The sequence below is a fragment of the Hyla sarda genome, chromosome 1 (assembly GCF_029499605.1).
Source record: "Hyla sarda isolate aHylSar1 chromosome 1, aHylSar1.hap1, whole genome shotgun sequence".
NCBI lineage: Eukaryota > Metazoa > Chordata > Amphibia > Anura > Hylidae > Hyla > Hyla sarda.
This window is the reverse complement of record NC_079189.1, coordinates 249,968,449-249,987,264: the sequence shown is the minus strand read 5'-3', so window position 1 is coordinate 249,987,264 and position 18,816 is coordinate 249,968,449. Positions and strand designations below refer to the sequence as shown.

The window sequence follows — 18,816 nt, the reverse complement described above, 5'->3', positions numbered from 1 at the left end:
TGGGGTTAAATATTATGTTTTTTTGTGAAAAGTCTCACGAAAGTCGCACAAGCCAGATTTTGAGGTTATCACAGGGCAATTCAACCCTGCCCTATATGACTCTATGCAACAATTGTATTAAGGTCCTTGCAACATTTAGTACAATTGTTGCACGGCCTGCCACTACTCTGCAACATTTAAATAGAGCAGTTCCGTGGTAATTCATCAAAGTCTGAGCACCTTTTGATAAATTTGACACTGGGCCACCCCTTTCACCGCAACTTTTTTGCTCCAAAGTTAACAAGAAGCAAGTAAATATTTCATAAATTCCCATCATAATACCTAAAATGTACTTTTGGTACCAACTTCACCAGATCCACCAGGGAAGGCAGTTGGTATAGGATTAGTTAGGCAAAATCAACTGAGAAAGAAAAACCATAGCATCAACCCAGCAGTTACTATGTTGGTGTCAAGATGCAAGACATGCCTTGAAAGGAAACTGTTACTATTGTAATAAGAACAAATGTATGATTGCTTAACAGCAGGAGTATGGAAGTAGTGAACTAAGGTCTAAATGTTAATGATTCACAAAAATAAATGTGTTTGGATCTGAAAATTTTGGAGAGTTGTATCAAACCTTGTGCGAAGGCAGAGTGGAGCAGTTAATCTTATTTTTATAAAAGCCTCAAATAAAGTTGGAATATGATTGGTTGCTCTTGACAACTACTCCACTGATCCTTTGCACAAGGTTTGATAAATCTCCCCACTGTCATTATATGTTTAGCTATGATATAAGGAAAGCTGTGGTCATTTTGTAGGCATAAACATGTGGAATTCATTATGGGGTTAATGCGTACCAGTGTAACCTGCACTAGGTCTGGATTAAATGTTCCGGCAGTGATTGGCTTCTTTATCTTCTTCAGCTGCTCCAATCGCTCTCTGTCCTTCTCCACTGCTTTTTGTGCTTCCCGTAGCCTTTCCAAATCATGTTGATAGGCCTCTCTCTGTGATTCTAGCTCTATTCGCTCCTGTTTTATCATCTCTTTTGCAACTCGTGAAGCCTCCTCTCTTTGCCGCAGCATCATCTCAGTAGCTTCCATGTCCTTTTGCTGTCTGCTTCTTTCCCGCTCCCACCGGTGTCTTTCCTGTTTAAGCTGCTCTTGAAGCTTTTGCACATTGGCAAACTCTTCCCTCTGTTTTTCAAAGTTCCGTTGCTTCTCCTGTTCAAGCAAACAATTCCCCCTGGATGACTGCTGTCGGGATTGCTTTTCACGTTCTCTCTGCACTTCTATGTAGCTGTCCTGCTGTGCTATAAAGGCCTAAAATGAGAAGAGCACAGGAAACGCTGATCTATTTGTAATGTTTATGATATAAACACTAAATATACCTACATGTCAACCAAACACAGTATGTGCCCATTTTACCCTGGAAATCTGATGAGTCCATCTGCATCATATAAACTGTAGAAAACATACAAATTCATAAATATAATAACTGCAGCATTATTTAATTTTTTTATTAATTGTAACTTACCTGGAGACTATACAGCATTTTTATCAACGACTGCACCTTTGCAATGATCTGTTAAAAAAAAATAATAATAATACCAATCAGATTATGAAAATGGAAGGTGCCTTCTATAGAAAGTTATCAAAAAACTTTAACATTTACATTAACTGCCATTAGCGCTCTTTTATCGGTTTTCCATTAGAAAGGCATTCATGATAGATCAAATAAGGTTACTCTGTGAACAAAGCTTTCAGGAATTTTTAGTGCCTCCACCTTACCTCACAAAAAAGCTGTGTTCTCCCAAAAGCACAATATAAGCAAGTCAAAATTTATTGTGCAATTCCTTTTTAATTCTACTCCTTCTAATCACTAATGCCCTCTACCTTTTAATAAAGAAGGTGACAACATACCTTACTTCATAACATTATATGCAGCAAACAGTTGGACTTAAAGGAGCCAACACATTTAAAATAGCTGTTGGCTAATCTTTAATGTTCAACTCAGCCAAGCCTGTGCGTTCTCAATAGGACAATTTATAACTCCTTATAGGTAACCTGTCATCAGATTTGACTTTGTCCCATTCCTACCCCTATAAAACAGTTTTATCCACATACAGGGCTGTATGAGGGCTTTTTTTTTTTTTTTTGAAGGGGTACTCCCGTGGAAAACTTTTTTTAAATTTTTTTTTATCAACTGGTGCCAGAAAGTTAAACAGATTTGTAAATTACTTCTATTAAAAAATCTTAATCCTTCCAGTACTTTTTAGGGGCTATATACTACAGAGGAAATGCTTTACTTTTTAGATTTCTCTGATGTCATGACCACAGTGCTCTCTGCTGACCTCTGCTGTCCATTTTAGGAACTGTCCAGAGCAGCATATGTTTGCTATGGGGATTTTCTCCTGCTCTGGACAATTCTTAAAATGGACAGCAGAGAGCACTGTGGTCGTGACATCAGAGAAATCTAAAAAGTAAAGAATTTCTTCTGTAGTATATAGCCCTTAAAAAAGTACTGAAAGGATTAAGAATTTTTAATAGAAGTAATTTACAAATCTGTTTAACTTTCTGGCACCAGTTGATTTAAAAAAAAAAAAAAAAAGTTTTCCACGGGAGTACCCGTTTAAGTAAATGTTTATGGAGGAATTCCAATTTTATGGTTCAATTACATTTCAAATATGTTCAATTATGGTTCAATTAAATTTTATTCTTAAAAAAAAAAAATTCCAGCTGGAAATAAGTCCCGAAAAAGAGATTTTTTTAATGCTTACCGTAAAATCTCTTTCTCGAAGGATCCATTGGGGGACACAGACCATGGATGTATGCTGCTGTCTCTAGGAGGTATGACACTATGGCAACAAAAAAAGTCGGCTCCTCCCAGCAGGATATACCCACCTCCAGGCACTGAGCTAATCAGTTTTAGTTACAGAGCAATAGAAGGGGACCGACACGTCAAGGAAAAAACACAAACTGTCCGGGAACCAGAAGAAAAAGTATAACTGAACACACCCTCGGACAGAGAACCTAAGAGGAACCCAAAAAGGGCGGGAGCTGTGTCCCCCAATGGATCCTTGGAGAAAGAGATTTTACGGTAAGCATAAAAAAATCTCCTTTCCTCTATCGGCTCCATTGGGGGACACAGACCATGGGACTTACCAAAGCCATCCCTTGGGCGGGCAGATAGTCAGGCAGACGGCTGTTCCACTGCCACCTGCAGCACTTTACGGCCCAGACTAGCATCAACCGATGCAAAGGTAAGAACCCAGTAGAACCTCGAGAAAGTGTGCAAAGACGACCAGGTAGCCGCTTTGCAAATCTGGGAGGCCGAGGCTTTGTTCTGGAGAGCCCAGTATGCACCAAAAGAACGGGTAGAATGAGCCAAAACCCTGAAGGGAGGGATCTTCCCCCTACAGCGATAGGCTTCCGAATTGGCAGACCAGATGCACCGAGAAATGGTGGCCTTGGAAGCAGGTTGTCCCTTACGAAGACCTTCCGTAAGGACGAAAAAGGAATCGCACTGACGAAAAGAAGTGATAGAGAGGTAGGACCTAACAGCCCGAACCACATCCAGTTAATGGAGCAAACACTCCTTAGGATAAGAAGGAGCGGGACAAAAGGACGGAGGGACAATGTCCTCATTGAGATGAAAGGCAGAAACGACTTTAGGCAAAAAGGAAGGATCTGGCCGGAAGACAACCGTGTCCTGGTGAATCACCAGAAACGGAGAACGACAGGAGAGAGCTGCCAATTCAGACACTCTCCGAACGGAGGTGACAGCAACAGGAAACGCCACTTTCCAAGAAAGGAGGCGCAGGGACACCTCCCTAAGGGCTTCAAAGGGGGCACCTTGGAGGACACCCAGAACCAGGTTTAAGTCCCAAGAGGGAGAAGGTGACCGATAAGGAGGGGCAGCGTGCGCCATTCCTTAAAGGAAGGTCCGGACATGAGAATTAGAAGCTAGAGGACGCTGAAAAAGAATAGAAAAGGCCGAAACCTGACCCTTAAGGGAACTGAGAGACAACCCCAGTTCCAATCCCGACTACAAGAAGGAGAAAAGATGGGGAACGAAAAAAGTAACAGGAGACAAGACCTGAGCTTCACACCAACGAAAATAAGACCGCCAGGTACGGTGGTAAATTTTCGGCAAGGAGGGCTTACGAGCCCTGAGCATGGTGCGAATGACTTGGGAAGAGAAACCACAGGCTCTCAAAACCGCGGTCTCAACCACCACGCCGCCAAATGCAGCGACTGTAAATTGGGGTGGCAAAGAGGACCCTGAGACAGCAGGTCCGGACGAAGTGGAAGGCGCAATGGAGCGTCGTCCAGGAGCCTGACCACGTCGGCGTACCACGTCCTTCGGGGCCAATCTGGAGCTACCAGTATGGTGGGAACATCCTCCGCTTTGAGCTTCATCAGAACCCTGGGAAGGAGCAGAAGGGGAGGGAACAGATAGGGCAGGGCAAACCCCGCCCAAGGAATCACTAGGGCATCCACGGCTAGAGCCAGGGGGTCCCGGGACTTTGACACAAATGGAAGAATCTTCCGATTGTGCTGAGAAACAAAGAGGTCCACGTCTGGAATGCCCCAGAGGTCGCAGATCTGCGCGAAGACCTCCGGATGTAGAGACCACTCGCCGGGGTCGGCTGAGGAACGGCTGAGGAAGTCCGCTTCCCAGTTGAGCACACCCGGAATGGGAATCGCTGAAATGGCCGGAACCTTGTTTTCCGCCCAGAGGAGAATCTTTGTCACCTTGGCCATGGCTGCCGAGCTGCGAGTGCTGCCTTGCCGATTGATGTAAGCTACAGCCGTGGCGTTGTCCGACTGGACGCGGACAGGGCGGGTCTGAAGCAGGGACTCCCATTGAAGAAGACAAAGATGAATCGCCCTCAGTTCCAAGATGTTTATCGGAAGAAGGGCTTCCCGGGGAGACCAGAGGCCTTGAACTGTCCAGTCCCTGAACACACCGCCCTAGCACGACAGACTGGCATCTGTTGTAACCACCTGCCAGGGGAGGGGAAGAAATGACTTCCCCTGAAGAAGAAGGGGGGAGCGGAGCCCCCAGAGCAAAGACTGATGGATCCGACGAGGGAGAGAAATCTTGCGATCGAGAGACAGAGGGGATCTGTCCCATCGTGAGAGAATCGCCAGTTAAAGGGTGCAGTAATTAAATTGGGCAAAAGGTACGGCCTCCATGGCCGCTACCATCCGACCCAAGACTTCCATGCAATTGCGGATGGAAACTGGGACCTGGGCCCGAAGGGAGCGGACTCCTGACAGGAGAGTCAGACGTTTGTCCAGCAAATCCGGCCAGAGGCTGTGTTAAATTGAAGTCCCAAGAAGATCAGAGAGACTGGGTGGGAGAGAGGAAAGACTTGTCCCAGTTGACCATCCACCCGAAGCGATCCAAGGTCTGGAGAGTGAGATCCACACTCTCCAGAGTCTGGACACTGGTGGGAGCCTTGATGAGAAGGTCGTCCAGATAAGGGATCACTGAGATTCCTCTCGACCGCAACAGAGCTATCACTGGCGCAAGGATCTTGGTAAAGACCCGGGGAGCAGTGGCCAGACCAGAGGGGAGGGCCACGAATTGAAAATGCCCCTCCGAAACCGCAAAGCGGAGGTACCACTGATGGCCGGGAAATATTGGAACATGGAGGTAGGCATCCTTGATGTCCACCGAAGAAAGAAACTCCCCTTGTTCCATGGTCACCACTACTGAACGGAGCGATTCCATTCGGAAGTGGCGGAGGAGCGATGTTTGTGACCAGATGACACGGGGGGCGGGACCCATGAGGGGAGCACCCATGTCTACTTGAAGACTCAATGGAAGAGTCAGAAGAAGCACCCCTAGTACGCTTGTGACAGCGTGAAGCATCTGGAGAAGAGGAGCGGGACCCTTTAGAGGGCCGGCGCAGGGCAGACCTCTTCAAGGCAGTCACCACGTGACGGGAGGCCTCAGCCAACGAACGGGAGACGAGTCAAGTCAGCCATATACTGGGATAGGGAAGAAACCCAGGCTGGAGGGGCGGGCGAATCCGCCGGGGCTGAAAGAGCATCCGGGGGTGCCAGGGGGTCTGGGGGAGCAGTGGAGCAGGCAAAGCAAGTGGGTTCAGCAGAACCAGGCATTTTGGAATTACAGCTCTTACAGACAAAATGGTAAACTAACGCTCCAGTTGTCTGTTTAGAGGGAGGAACAGTTCTGGGTACGGACATAATGAAAAAAAGAACTCTCTCACCCGAGTCTGTGTCCCCAGGGCAGCTGTTGTGAGGAGAACTCCGCTCTAGTGTAGATAGAGAGGGAGAAAAAAATCAGCCAGTAGCCAAAGAGGGGCGTGCCTGGAGCAGGAGCACTGCTGATTGGCCCCTGCCACCTATAATCGCATGCACAGAGCTGATTGGAGGACAATTCGCTCCTCCAGTAACCTCTGGCGGTCCTGTGGGCAGAGCTAAAGTGCCCTAGCCGCCAAAGTGCCGAAGAAGAAACACAGTAATGGCGCCCGCTCCTTGCCCCGAGCGCACATGTCGTCAGCATATGCGCTAGCGGGGAAGTGAGCGGGCGAGACTCATATTCGCCGGCAGCAGACTGCTGCCGAAAGTGAAAGTAAGTCGGCGCTTCGTGCGCCCGTACAGTATAAACACTGCGGCTTTCAGCCGCATAAGTAAAAGCACACACATTCACACACATAACTTAAGTGCATGTGAATAACTGAGCCCCTTCATCCAAAAATGCCACTGCTCACCCCAGAAATAAAGATAAAGCCCCTTGTCCAGGCCAGCCCTATTAGACCCTGAAAGGTGGGCCAAAAACTGAGGGTCTCCACAGGTTGCAAGTCTGCACCTAAGGGAGAAAGGGAATGTATACTCACCTCAGTCAGAAGAACTTACCTAATGGAGTCTTCAGTCAGCTTTCTGTCACCTGCATCACGCCGAGCTACCATGTGCAACCGAGGCGAGCAGGGAATAGGGGGACTCGGACAATCAGGGATGGGATAAAGGCACCTTTAAATGCCGCTGTCAGCTTTGACACTGGCGATCAAAAGGGTTAATAACCGGCCGCAGCGATCGCCACATGTCAGCTATTAATGCCGGCCCCCAGCTACAGGAATCAGCTGGGGGGTGGCCGGTATGATGCGGGCTGGAGTCAGGAGCCCGCGCCAATCAGCGCTAGGCAGCGCTGTAGATGCATAAACTCGAGCCCACTGCGGAGCTCGGATAACCAATGACGCATTGCTAGGTGTCCTGGTCACGTGGTATGATGTGCCCAATCACGCTGCAGGAGACAGGGTGGGATGGAGTCACTGCGAGAAGTGCTCGGATCGTGGCCATGCAAACAGGTGTAAATATATATAAGTTACACTGCAGGAGATTATATATATATATATATATATATATATATATATATACAGCAACAGGAGAATACAGCAGCACACTGCTAGCACAAAGATATAGATAAAACACGAGTATATAGATACAACATAAGAAGCTATTCAGCTATGGTGCAGTAATGAAATAGTGAGATACTTAGCTTGCAATTTGGCGGCCAAATATATATATATATATATATATATATATATATATATATATATATATATATATGGCCGGGAATTAGTGGAATACATTTAAAAACTAGACTGCAGCACACGCCCTATAAGACGACACCCGGCGTTTAAGACGACCCCCAACTTTTGAGAAGATTTTCCTGGGTTAAAAAGTCGTCCTATACGCTGGAAAATACTGTATACATCAGAGGGATGCCCAACTGTTGCATAACTTTTTAATACATAAAAAAAATATATTACCTCAGACTCTGGAGAGTTATTTTCTGACATGGACACTTCAGGCTATAAAAAAGAAAAATACTATGCGTTAAACCAAATAATTATCTCCACGGATGGCATGCCAGCACTTAACAAATATCGAAAATATAGCAAGGAAAGCAAATTAATTTTAATTTTGAAATAACTTATCCCCCTATCCACAGGATCCGACTGCTAGGACTTCCCGCAACCTTCTGAACGGGCCTCGGCTCCACCACATAACTCACCCGTCAGCTGCTTCGGATGTCGGATGTATATAGATCACTAAAATCTCTTATGCTCTCTACACTTCCCTTGAATTCTCTGGCTCCTCCAAAAGATTGTGTGGGGCATTTGACCATAGCACTTGGTCATTTCATTAAGCTACTAGTGTGCAAGCTTGCCCAGGTGAACTCAGACTTAGATCACTGTAAAAATCACACTTTTACACAATCACGGTAAAAGAGCACCATTTTTGCTGCAATTTGGGGGGGAAAAAAATCATTCGACACATTTGTCCACAGAGTATATCAGTATCCTTTCCTCTTATATTTCTACTGGGTTTTATTCAGGGTGTAAGGCTGTGCATTTTATATGTCATACAGGTGTGCTCATGTTGTGTAGGATTTAATTACAAATCACAAATGATGATGAATGCCAGTTAAAGTGGACCTGTCCACTGGAAAAAGGAGTGTAAATGAGCACATGGCTAATATGGGCTAGTCATCAGCATTCCATGCATACCTTGTTCCCCAGCACAGAACGAGCACAGAACGAGCACAGGTAACGCCAACCAGTATCCTTTTCATTAAGTGGATGTAAGTCAAATGGGGTAGGCGAACGCAAGTGGGCATGAAGGTGGTAAATAAGAGGACATGGGCTGGACTTATCTGGGCTCTTGCAGTGCTGGGGAATGCCCTGTGGGCTTTTGAGTCTCCTTTTCATAATAACAAAAATCTACCGTAAAATCTCTTTCTCGAAGGATCCATTGGGGGACACAGACCATGGGTGTATGCTGCTTTCAATAGGAGGATCGACACTATGGCAACAAGAGAAGTCGGCTCCTCCCAGCAGGGAATACCCACCCACAGGCACCTGAGGTAATCAGTTTTAGTCCCAGAGCAATAGGAGAAGACCGACAGGTCAAGAGAAAACCACAAACTGTCCGAGCAATCAGAAGAAAAGGCAACTGAACACACCTTCGGACAGATAAATGAAATAGGAACACCAGAAAAAAGGGTGGGAGCTGTGTCCCCCAATAGATCCTTCGAGAAAGAGATTTTACGGTAAGCATAAAAAAAATCTCCTTTTCTCTATCGGCTCCATTGGGGGGGACAGACCATGGGACATACCAAAGCCATCCCTTGGGTAAGGAATCAGACAGGTGGACGGTTGGACCACCGCCATCTGCAATATCTTACAGCCCAGAGTAGCATCAACTGATGCAAAGGCATGAATCTGGTAGGACCTTGAGAAAGTGTACAAAGACGACCACGCGGACGCCTTACAGAACTGCAAGGCTGAAGCCACGTAGCGGAGGGCCCAGGATGCCCCGAAAAATGGGTGGAATAAGCCAAACCCTTGAAGGGTGGGATCTTCCCCTTGCAGCGGTAAGCTCCCAAAAAGAGCAGACCGAATCCACCGAAAAATGGTGGTCGTAGAAGCAGGTTGTCCTATACAACGACCTTCCGGAAAAACAAAAAAGGGGGTCACACTGCTGAAAGGAAAGAGTGACCGAGAGAAGTCTGAACAGCCCTCAGCACAACCAGGTTGTGGAACAAACACTTCCAGGGATAAGAAGGGTCCGGACAAGAGGATGGTAGAACGATGTTCTCATTGCGATGAACAAGTCAAAAACCATCTCAGGTAAGGACGAACCTGGACGGAAAACAACTTGTCCTGGTATACCACCAGGAAGGGAGAACGGCAGAAGAGAGCTACCAGCTCTGACACCCTCCTAACAGAGGTAAGAGCAATAAGGAACGCCACCTTCCGGGGAAGGAGGCAAATAGAAGTGTCCCTGAGTGGGTCAAAAGGGGCGTCTTGCAGAGCACCTAAGACCAAGTGTAAGTCCCAAGGGGAAAAAAAGGGGACTGATAAGGAGGGCCAGCTTGTGCCACTCCCTGAACTAGTTTTGGACATGATAATTGAACGCCAAAGAAAGTTGAAAAAGAATGGAAACGACCGAACCTTTAACCCCCTAAGGGAGTTGAACGCCAACCACGACCAGAGAAAAAGGCTGAGTTTCACACCAACAGAAATAAGACCGCCAGGTATGGTGGTAAATCTTTGCAGAGGAAGGCTTGTGAGCCCTCAGCATGGTGTGAACCACTTGGGAAAAGAAACCGCGGGTCCTCAGAACCGCCGTCTCAACCGCCACGCCGTAAATAGCAGAGACGGTAAATAGGCCGGGGCCAGTCTGGGCCACGAGAATGGCGGGAACGCCCTCTGCTGTGAGTTTCCTCAGGACCCCGAAAAGAGAGGAAGGGGAGGAAACAGATAAGGTAGGGCAAAGCCCATCCAATAAACAGATAAGGTAGGGCAAAGCCCGACCAAGAAAGAGGAACGCTTGGTTGTGGCGGGACGTGCAGAGGTCCACGCCTGGAGCACCCCAGAGGTTGCAGATCACTGCAAACACCTCCGGATGTAGGGACCACTCGCCTTGGACGGCTGAGGACCGGCTGAGAAAGACTACATCCCAGAAACGCCCCGAATGAAAAGCGCTGAGATGGCCGGAAACCTGAGTTCCGCCCAGAAGGAAATTTCCCAAGAAGCAAGCAAAGAAAGGATTGCCCTAGGCCCCAACATGTTGAAGGGGAAAAGGGCTTCTCGAGGGACCAAGGCCCCAGACCGGCCAGTCCTTGAAAACACCTCCCCAGCCCGACAGACTGGCAGGGAGGGGCAGGAAGGAGCGCCCCCGAAAAAGCAGGGGGGAAACAAAGCCACCATAGAAGGGACCGACAAGACTGTCGAGTGACAATGGAGACCTGTTCCACCGGAAGAGAATCACCAATTGAAGAGGACGGTGATGAAACTGGGCAAATGGCACGGCCTCCACTAACCGACCCAGGACATCCATGCAAAAGCGAATGGAAACTGGAGCAGGGTGCCGAAGTCATCGGACTCTTGATGAGAGAGTCAGCCGATTGGTCGGCGGAGTTGAAAGCGGGCAGAGGCCGCGTTGAACTGGAGCACCAGGAAAGTGGTTGGACTTGTCCCGAATGACCATCCAACCGAAGAGAGACAAGGTCTGGAGGTTGAGACTAAGACTCTCCATGATCTGGGCCCTGGCTGGAGCTCTGATCAGAAGGTCGTCAAAGTAAGGAATCACGGAAACAACTGTTGTCCGTTAAAGGGGCTATCACAGGCGCCAGGACTTTGTTAAAGGTCCGCGGAGAAGTGGCCAGACCGAAATGGAGAGCCACAATCAGGGATGTGGAATTCCTATCGCCCGACGCCCGGGACTAGCAGTTTTGGGCGCCGGGCAGGTGAATTTGTCCGGCCCTTAGCCCGGCTTCGGGCAAGCAGGGCCGGACCTGATAAGTGCGGCGGCGATCTGCAGTCTGTATGGAGCGGGCTCCCGACTCCTGCCCGCTCCATACTCTGCAGCCTGTGTCCTCCGAAGCAGAGCAGGGGAGATGAGAAGCTGTGTACAGTATTTGTCTTCTCTCCCCTGCTCTGCAGATGTGCGGGGGGAGATGAGGGGGCGTGGCTTCTTGCTCCCCGCGCAGACCTGCGTCCTCTGCCTTCACTCCCCCCAGCTGTAGCTTCGGAGAGCTGAGGGGAGGAGGCACGTCTGCACGGGGAGATGCTTGCGGTGCTCACAGGGGAGTATGGAGCGGGTTCGGGATTCCTGCCTGCTCCATACTCTGCAGCCCCCGGCTGTTCTCAGTAGCCGGGGGCCGCCGCTAATAGCCAGCATGCGGCTGGCTATTAGCGGCTGGCTATTAACCCTTTAGATCCCCGCTGTCAAAGCTGACAGCGGCGTCTAAAGGGACATGTGAATGCTCCCTGGTGGGCTAGATCGCCCCCCCCCCCCCGCAGCGCGATCAAGGGGGGAGATCCACTATAGAGGTAGCCGGAGCTTACCTCTTCCCTGCTGTCCCGGCTCTGTCATTGATAGAGCCTGGCTGGACCAGGCTCTATCAATGGATCACAGAGCACATAGATTAATAGAGTTCAAAAGAACTCTATTCATCTGTCTGAGGAATCTAATGATTCCTCCTATAAGTGTAATAAGTGTAAAAAAAAAAAGTTTTAATAAAAGTTTGAAAGACACACATTAACCCAGTGGTTTTCAAACTGTGCCCCTCCAGATGTTACAAAACTACAATTCCCAGCATGCCAGGACAGCCGTTGGCTGTACGGGCATGCTGGGAGTTGTAGTTTTGCAACATCTGGAGGGCCAGAGTTTGAAGACCGCTGCATTAACCCCTTCCATGTTAAACGTTCAAATCACCCCCTTTTCCTATATAAAAACATGTAAACACAATAAAAATAAACATATTTGGTATCGCTTCGTGCGTAATTGTACAACCTATTAAAATATAACATTATATATCCTGTACGGTAAATGTAAAAAAATACCAAACTACAGATTTGCAATTTTTATAATATCCCAGAAAAAAAAGTTAAAAAGCGATTAAAAAGTCAGATCAATACCAAAATGGCACAGATACAAAAAACAGATTATGGCGCAAAAACGAGCCCTCATACAGCCTGGTATGCAGAAAAAAAATAAAGCTACAGGGGTTAAAAAATGGCAATTAAAAAAATTAGAAAAAGTTCAGAATTAGTAAAACATGATGTAAACGATACAAATCTGGTATTGCTGTAATCAGGCGGCGTAAAGTATAAAACTAACATGTTATCTCAACCCCAAGGTAAATGGCGCAGAAAAGAAAAACCACCAAATCTGCTAAATTATCTTTTACTATTTCAATTTCACTTCCCTAAATATATATATATATATATATATATATTTTTTTTTTTTGTTCAGAAAATATGTTGTTATTGAAAAATTAAAAGGCATCATTATAGTAGGTAGTTATGGCTATTATAGGGCGAGGAGGAAGAAATTGGAGCGTGAAAGCGAAAATTGTCCCGGACAAGTGGATCGTCACGAGGGACAAGTAGATTTTGCTCCATTTTAGTCCCGTGGACAAGTAGTTTTTTATAAAATTTCCACACCCCTGCACAATAGAAAATGACTGTCCGGAACTGCAAAGCGGAGGTACCACTGATGACCGGAACAATGAGATGTGGAGGCAGGCATCCTTGATGTCCACCGAAGTACGAAAATTCCCCATGAACCAGGGACGCCAGCACCGAATGAAGAGACTCCATTCGGGATGGGAAGCAGAAGATGCTGGCTGAGATACTCGAGAACCAAGATTGGGCGAACAGAAACGCCTTTCTTGGGGACCACAAAGAGGTTGGAATAAACCTTGAAAGCATTTCCTTGAAGGAATCGGGACAATGAATGTGCATGGTCCAGGCATCCCGGAAGAGTAAGAGGCGACCAACCACCCGAGAAAGGTCGGCGGGTGGGGGCGACCTATCAGATCGAAGAAGGCCTACGTGTGCCTGATGGGGCCGCAAAACGGCCTGAACGGACAGCCGACCTCCGGGAGGGACAGGTCCGGAAGGAGCCCTCTTCCTGTGAAGGAACCCGGCTGGACCCTTTGTTAGTACCCTGTGGTGGCACCAAGGACCGCAGAACCCGAAGGAGGATTTACGACGGAAAGCGGTTCTGTGAGCCGTATCCAGCGGTAATAAAGAACTCTTTTCCGCCCGACGCCTCACTTCCTGAAGGCGGCGTCCGCATTCCAGGCTTTAAGCCACATGGAGGGACGGTGGCTACCAGGTAGCTTGTGGCAAAGGCAGCACAGTGGCTGCGCATGGAACAGAAAATCTCCAGCTGCGGAGCATCGGGAGCTAGATTAAATAAATCCTCCAGAGGGATCTTGAAGACTAGCCTGGCGGAGATGGGAGACCATACTGAAAGGGCCCTTGACCCCCAGGCCGAAGCAAAAGCAGGAAGATCCTGCTGTCTCAAAGGCAAAGTTTATCAAAGTCTCCACCTTCATGTCGGCTGGATCTTATAGGCAGCCACATCAGCCAAAGGCCCGGTAGGCGCCTTAGAGAGATGAGAGACCGGCAGATCCACAGTTGGAGAGGAGGTCCAACGAGCAATGAGGTCCTTGGCGAAGGGATACCGCGCTTGAACCTTCTTCGTTTCCTGAAACTTCTTGTCAGGGTGCCTCCAGGCGGATACCAGCAGGGCGTAAAATTCAGCGTGAGAGCTGAAGGTCTTGGGTGCCGGTCGGGCCACGAAGAAAAGGAGACTTCTGGAGCCACGTCCGAAGTTCCTGGGTCCTTTAGATGGAAGGTGTATCTTATGGCCGAAACCAATTAGTACACCACATCAGGCATCCATGTGTTCCTTTAAGTCGGAGGCCGAATCAGAAACCTCATCCGCAAGTTCTCCAGGTGAATGGGAACGAGGTGAGGCAGCCCTGGAAGAGGTCGGGCACGATGAGAGGAAACTTCTCGACCACGTCCGAAGTTCCTGGGTCCTTAGCTGGAAGGTGTCTCTTATGGCCGAAACCAATGAGTACACCACATCAGGCACATCCGTGTGGTCCTGAGTCGGAGGCTGAATCGGAAACTGCATCCACAAGGTCTCCAGGTGAATGGGAACGTGTGAGGTGGCCCCGGAAGAGGGGGAGACTGACCAGGTACGCGGGTCTGGAGAGCCAGAGCGGCGACCATCGGAGCGTCCTCTAGGGGAGCGACGCTTGCTACAGGGCGGAGTAACGGAGCGATGCCTGTGAGGGGAGCGCCCGTGCCTGCCAGCAGACTCGGAGAAGACAGGAGGATGCAGTCACCACATAACGGGAGACCTGAGCCAAGTCGGATATAGACTGGGGAGGGAGAGAACCCAGGCTGGATGGGCGGCCGAACCCACCGGGTCTGGTAGCAAACCGGGGTAGAACAACAGGGGGGTCTGGGGGAGCAGTGGAGCAGGCAGAACAAGTGGTTCAGCAGAACCAGACATTTTTGAGATACAGCTTTTACAGATGTAATGAGTGGCTAACACTCCAGTTAACTGTTTAGAGGGAGCAAATGGGTGCAGCAGAACCAGGCATTTTGGAATTACAGCTTTTACAGACAAAATGATGAACTAACGCTCCAGTTGTCTGTGCAGCAGCTGTGAGAACTCCGTTCTAGTGGAGAAATGCCGGCCAATAGCAAAAGAGGGGTGGGCCAGGAGCAGGGCCACTGCTGATTGGCCCCTGCCTCTCACAAACGCGCGCACAGCGCTGATTGGATGCTAATTCGCGCCTCTTAGAAGCCCCGACAACAGAGGGGGCAGAGCTATAGTGCCCTCAGCTTCTGACAAGGTGGTCAGTAATGGCGCCCACGCCCGCTCCTCTCTCCGAGCACACTGTCATTCGCATATGCGCTTGCGGGGAAGCGAGCAAGCGAGACGCCGACGGCAGCCGACTGCTGCCGAAAGCGAAAGTAAGCCAGCGCTTCATGCGCCCGCATAGTAAAAACGCCGCGGCTGTCAGCCGCTTAAAGAAACACACACACCACACACACATATCATTCAGGAAAGTGAAAAGTATGAATAAAGCTGTGCCCCAGTCCAAAAATGCTCCTGCTCAGCCCAGCAATAAATATAGAAAAAAAAACCTGTCCAGGCCAGCCCGAGAAAAAGTGGGCAAAAAGTGAGGGTCTCGAGAGGTTGCAAGGCTGTACCTAAAAAGAAAGGGAATATACTCACCTCAGTCAGAAGAACTTACCCAATGAAGTCTTCTATGAGGTCTTCAGTCAGCTTTCTGTCACCTGCATCACGCCGAGCTACCAAGTGCGAGCGAGGCGAGCAGGGAAATAGTGGGACCCGGACCCATGAGGTACAACCCCAGGCGCTGACCGTTGGCGAGAGGGGGTTAACAGCACATATACGCAATGTCTGTGCCCCCTCAATCACAATGGGGAGACAGTGAGCCGCAGTTCCTGAATTCCCACCTGAAAAGATGAAAGAAAAAGGAATAAAAAACTAACACATCCCTAACTAGGAAAATAATAAAACATAAGACCTGGTCTGGAGAGAACTCCAGACCTTGTCCACCTCCTTAAGACACTAAGCTAAAACTGATTACGTCAGGTGCCTGTGGGCGGGTATAGCCTGCTGGGAGGGGCCAACTTCTCTTGTTGCCATAGTGTCTAGCCTCCTAGTGACAGCAGTATACACCCATGGTCTGTGTCCCCCAATGGAGCCGATAGAGAAAAGGAGATTTTTTTGTAAGCACCGTAAAATTTCTTTCTCGTAGCCTTCATTGGGGCGACACCTTACTGATGGGTATATGCTCTTGCCACTAAGAGGCGCTGACACGAGGAAAAAAAAGTCGGCTCCTCCCTGGAAGAATATACCCGCCCACTGGAAGTGAGGTAATCCGTTTTGTCACAAAGCAGTAGGAGAAGCCAACAAAGACAGAAGTCTGAAGGACCCCGTAAAAGAATCACAGAAAAAAATCATCCGGACAAAAAAGGAAGATATGGGTGGGTGCAGTGTCCCCCAATGAAGGCTACGAGAAAGAGATTTTATGGTGAGTACAAAAAAATCTCCTTTTATCGATCGCTCTTCATTGGGGGACACCTTACTGATGGGACGTACCAAAGCAATTACGGACTAGACCCTAGGCCAGAGATAACTGAAGCCCAGAAACTGAGCTCTCGGAAGATCCCACGTCCATGGAGATGGACTAGGACACCAAGGAAATGGACCATCTTATGCAGAGAATAAACCTACGGTCCATATAGAGACAAGAAAAAGGTTGACTAGGAAGCCAGCCAGGCCAGAACCATCCCAGGAGGAGGTAGGAAATCAACCCCAAGGAACACAGAATCAGACAGAGGGCTAGCCCGGCTGGGTGGGAACACTCACCCGCGGACTTAATCTTCATATACTCACCTAAGATGTATTCAGCCAGCTTTCAAGTCACCTGCATCACGTCAGGCAGAGACAGCGGGACGAGCAGGGAAGATAGGGGGCAACCCCAGGTGCTGGCCGTTGGTGGGAAGGGGTTAACCGTACATACTTTTATGTCCCGTGCCCCTTAGCCACATATGGGAGAACAGGTAGTGCAATGCTCCTGAACCCCCACCTGAAAAAAGGAAACAAAAGGGAGTAAAGCACCTAACTAAACCAGGTCTGGGGAGCTCCTAGACCTGTGTCTTGCCTCCTACTGTTACTAGCTAAAACTGATTACCTCACTTCCAGTGGGTGGGTATATCTTGCCAGGGAGGAGCCGACTTTTTTTTCCTAGTGTCAGCGCCTCCTAGTGATAAGAGCATATACCCATCAGTAAGTTGTTGCCCAATAAAGAGCAACCGAGAAAAGGCCTATAACTTGGAGCTGGAAAAGATTAAAAATAGCATGAACAGAGTCCTGATGAATAGCCCTACCTATTCATGGGCTAATTTACACCCATGTCTTCTGCAGACACATCCACTTTACATGTCCCTACATAAAACAGAAAATCTTTACCTCACTATGCGCAAGGTCTTGGACTTGAGTTTCTGAACTGGTAGATGTGGTGCGTCGGTCCTTGACTCTATGTTTAAAACTTCCAGCTGCAAAGCAAGATACAGATTTACAAACAAATTTTGATTGCATTATATCCAAGTGAAATAACAGTTTGCACTTTCCAGTAATCACAGGTAGGGATACAATAGAAAAGTATAAGGCTGGGTTCACATTATGCAGAACCAGAAAACTTGCAGCAGTTTGCAATGTGGTTATTGGTCTGCCAAGTAAAGGGCTAAAAAAAATCATATAAAGTTGCACATGCTTTGAGAGAGTACATCAGGGTACCCACCACATGTTTAAGGGGTATTCCAACAGGAAACACTTATTTTCATCTTAATTTCTCTGTCACAGAGTTTTAGGCTCTGAGGTAAATGTCAGATAGTACTCTGAGGTACATACATACGTACATACTCTGAGGTAAATGTCAGATAGTAAAATGAATAAAAATATAACTATAATGAACACAAAGCATATGTGTGTACACAGATATGCTTTGTATCCATTATAGTTGTATTTCATTCATTTTTTATAATTTTTTTAATTCTATACAACTGTGATGGTGCCTGCTATTTGGTGGAGTGCAATTTGGTGGTGCACCCCAGGTGCTCAGGTGTTTTCACCTGAGTGGGTAGTTTCTCCCCCCCCCCCCCCCCCAAATAAAAGCAACTCCAAACTGAGAAGTAACTAGTACGACTAAAACTGCTTGGACAATCAAAACATGTCACCCTTTTCTTTGCCATGTGAATGGGGTCTTATTGATACATTTTGCATCTTCCTGAAGAGATGCTGTGCTGAACAATCCTTTCCTTGGACTACAAACCAAAAAAAAACTGTACATCCTTGCAAATGAATGGATTTGCAAAAACTTGTTATATAATGTAGATAGAGGACAAGCGGGGCTCTGCGCAGCGAGGACAAGCGGGACTCTGTGCAGTGAGGACAAGCGGGACTCCGTGCAGTGAGGACAAGCAGGACTCTGTGCAGTGAGGACAAGCAGGACTCCGTGCAGTGAGGACAAGCAGGACTCCGTGCAGTGAGGACAAGCAGGACTCTGTGCAGTGAGGACAAGCAGGACTCTGTGCAGTGAGGACAAGCAGGACTCTGTGCAGTGAGGACAAGCAGGACTCTGTGCAGTGAGGACAAGCAGGACTCTGTGCAGTGAGGCTCACACAGCAGGATGATTGACAGGCCAGGGGCCTGCACAGAGCCATGCTTGTCCTGCCCTCTCTTCCTATATATGGTCTCCTCACAGTGACACACAGATAATAGCTGCAGGGACAGCATTTTCCCCTCAAAAATATACAAATGTTTTAACCAATGTATATTACAAATTTACTGTTAAAACATTTGTAAACATTTGCATATAATGATAATATCTGCATAATATAAAACGTTTTTGCAAATGACAGGTACACTTTAAAAGCTCCTCAGAGTA

At 48.0% G+C, this 18,816-nt stretch overlaps 2 protein-coding genes across 2 annotated transcripts in view; both read right to left on the bottom strand.

Annotated features, from left to right (window-relative positions):
• Positions 1-18,816, bottom strand: part of ARHGEF18 (Rho/Rac guanine nucleotide exchange factor 18) — a 328,222-nt gene that overhangs the window by 7,534 nt on the left and 301,872 nt on the right. Inside the window, exons 25-28 of the mRNA XM_056570400.1 lie at positions 17,340-17,425; positions 7,784-7,825; positions 1,513-1,560; positions 837-1,298 (exon numbers count right to left, since the gene is read on the bottom strand). Of these exons, the coding sequence (XP_056426375.1) occupies positions 837-1,298; positions 1,513-1,560; positions 7,784-7,825; positions 17,340-17,425 (638 nt within the window). The remainder of the gene's footprint in view (positions 1-836; positions 1,299-1,512; positions 1,561-7,783; positions 7,826-17,339; positions 17,426-18,816) is intronic.
• LOC130367722 (uncharacterized) lies at positions 2,589-7,239 on the bottom strand. Its single transcript, XM_056570389.1, has 2 exons — positions 3,474-7,239; positions 2,589-3,203 (listed from the first exon to the last, which is right to left on the bottom strand). Exon 1 carries the CDS (start codon positions 5,113-5,115, stop codon positions 4,024-4,026), a length of 1,092 nt encoding a protein of 363 aa, XP_056426364.1. The 5' UTR covers positions 5,116-7,239; the 3' UTR covers positions 2,589-3,203; positions 3,474-4,023.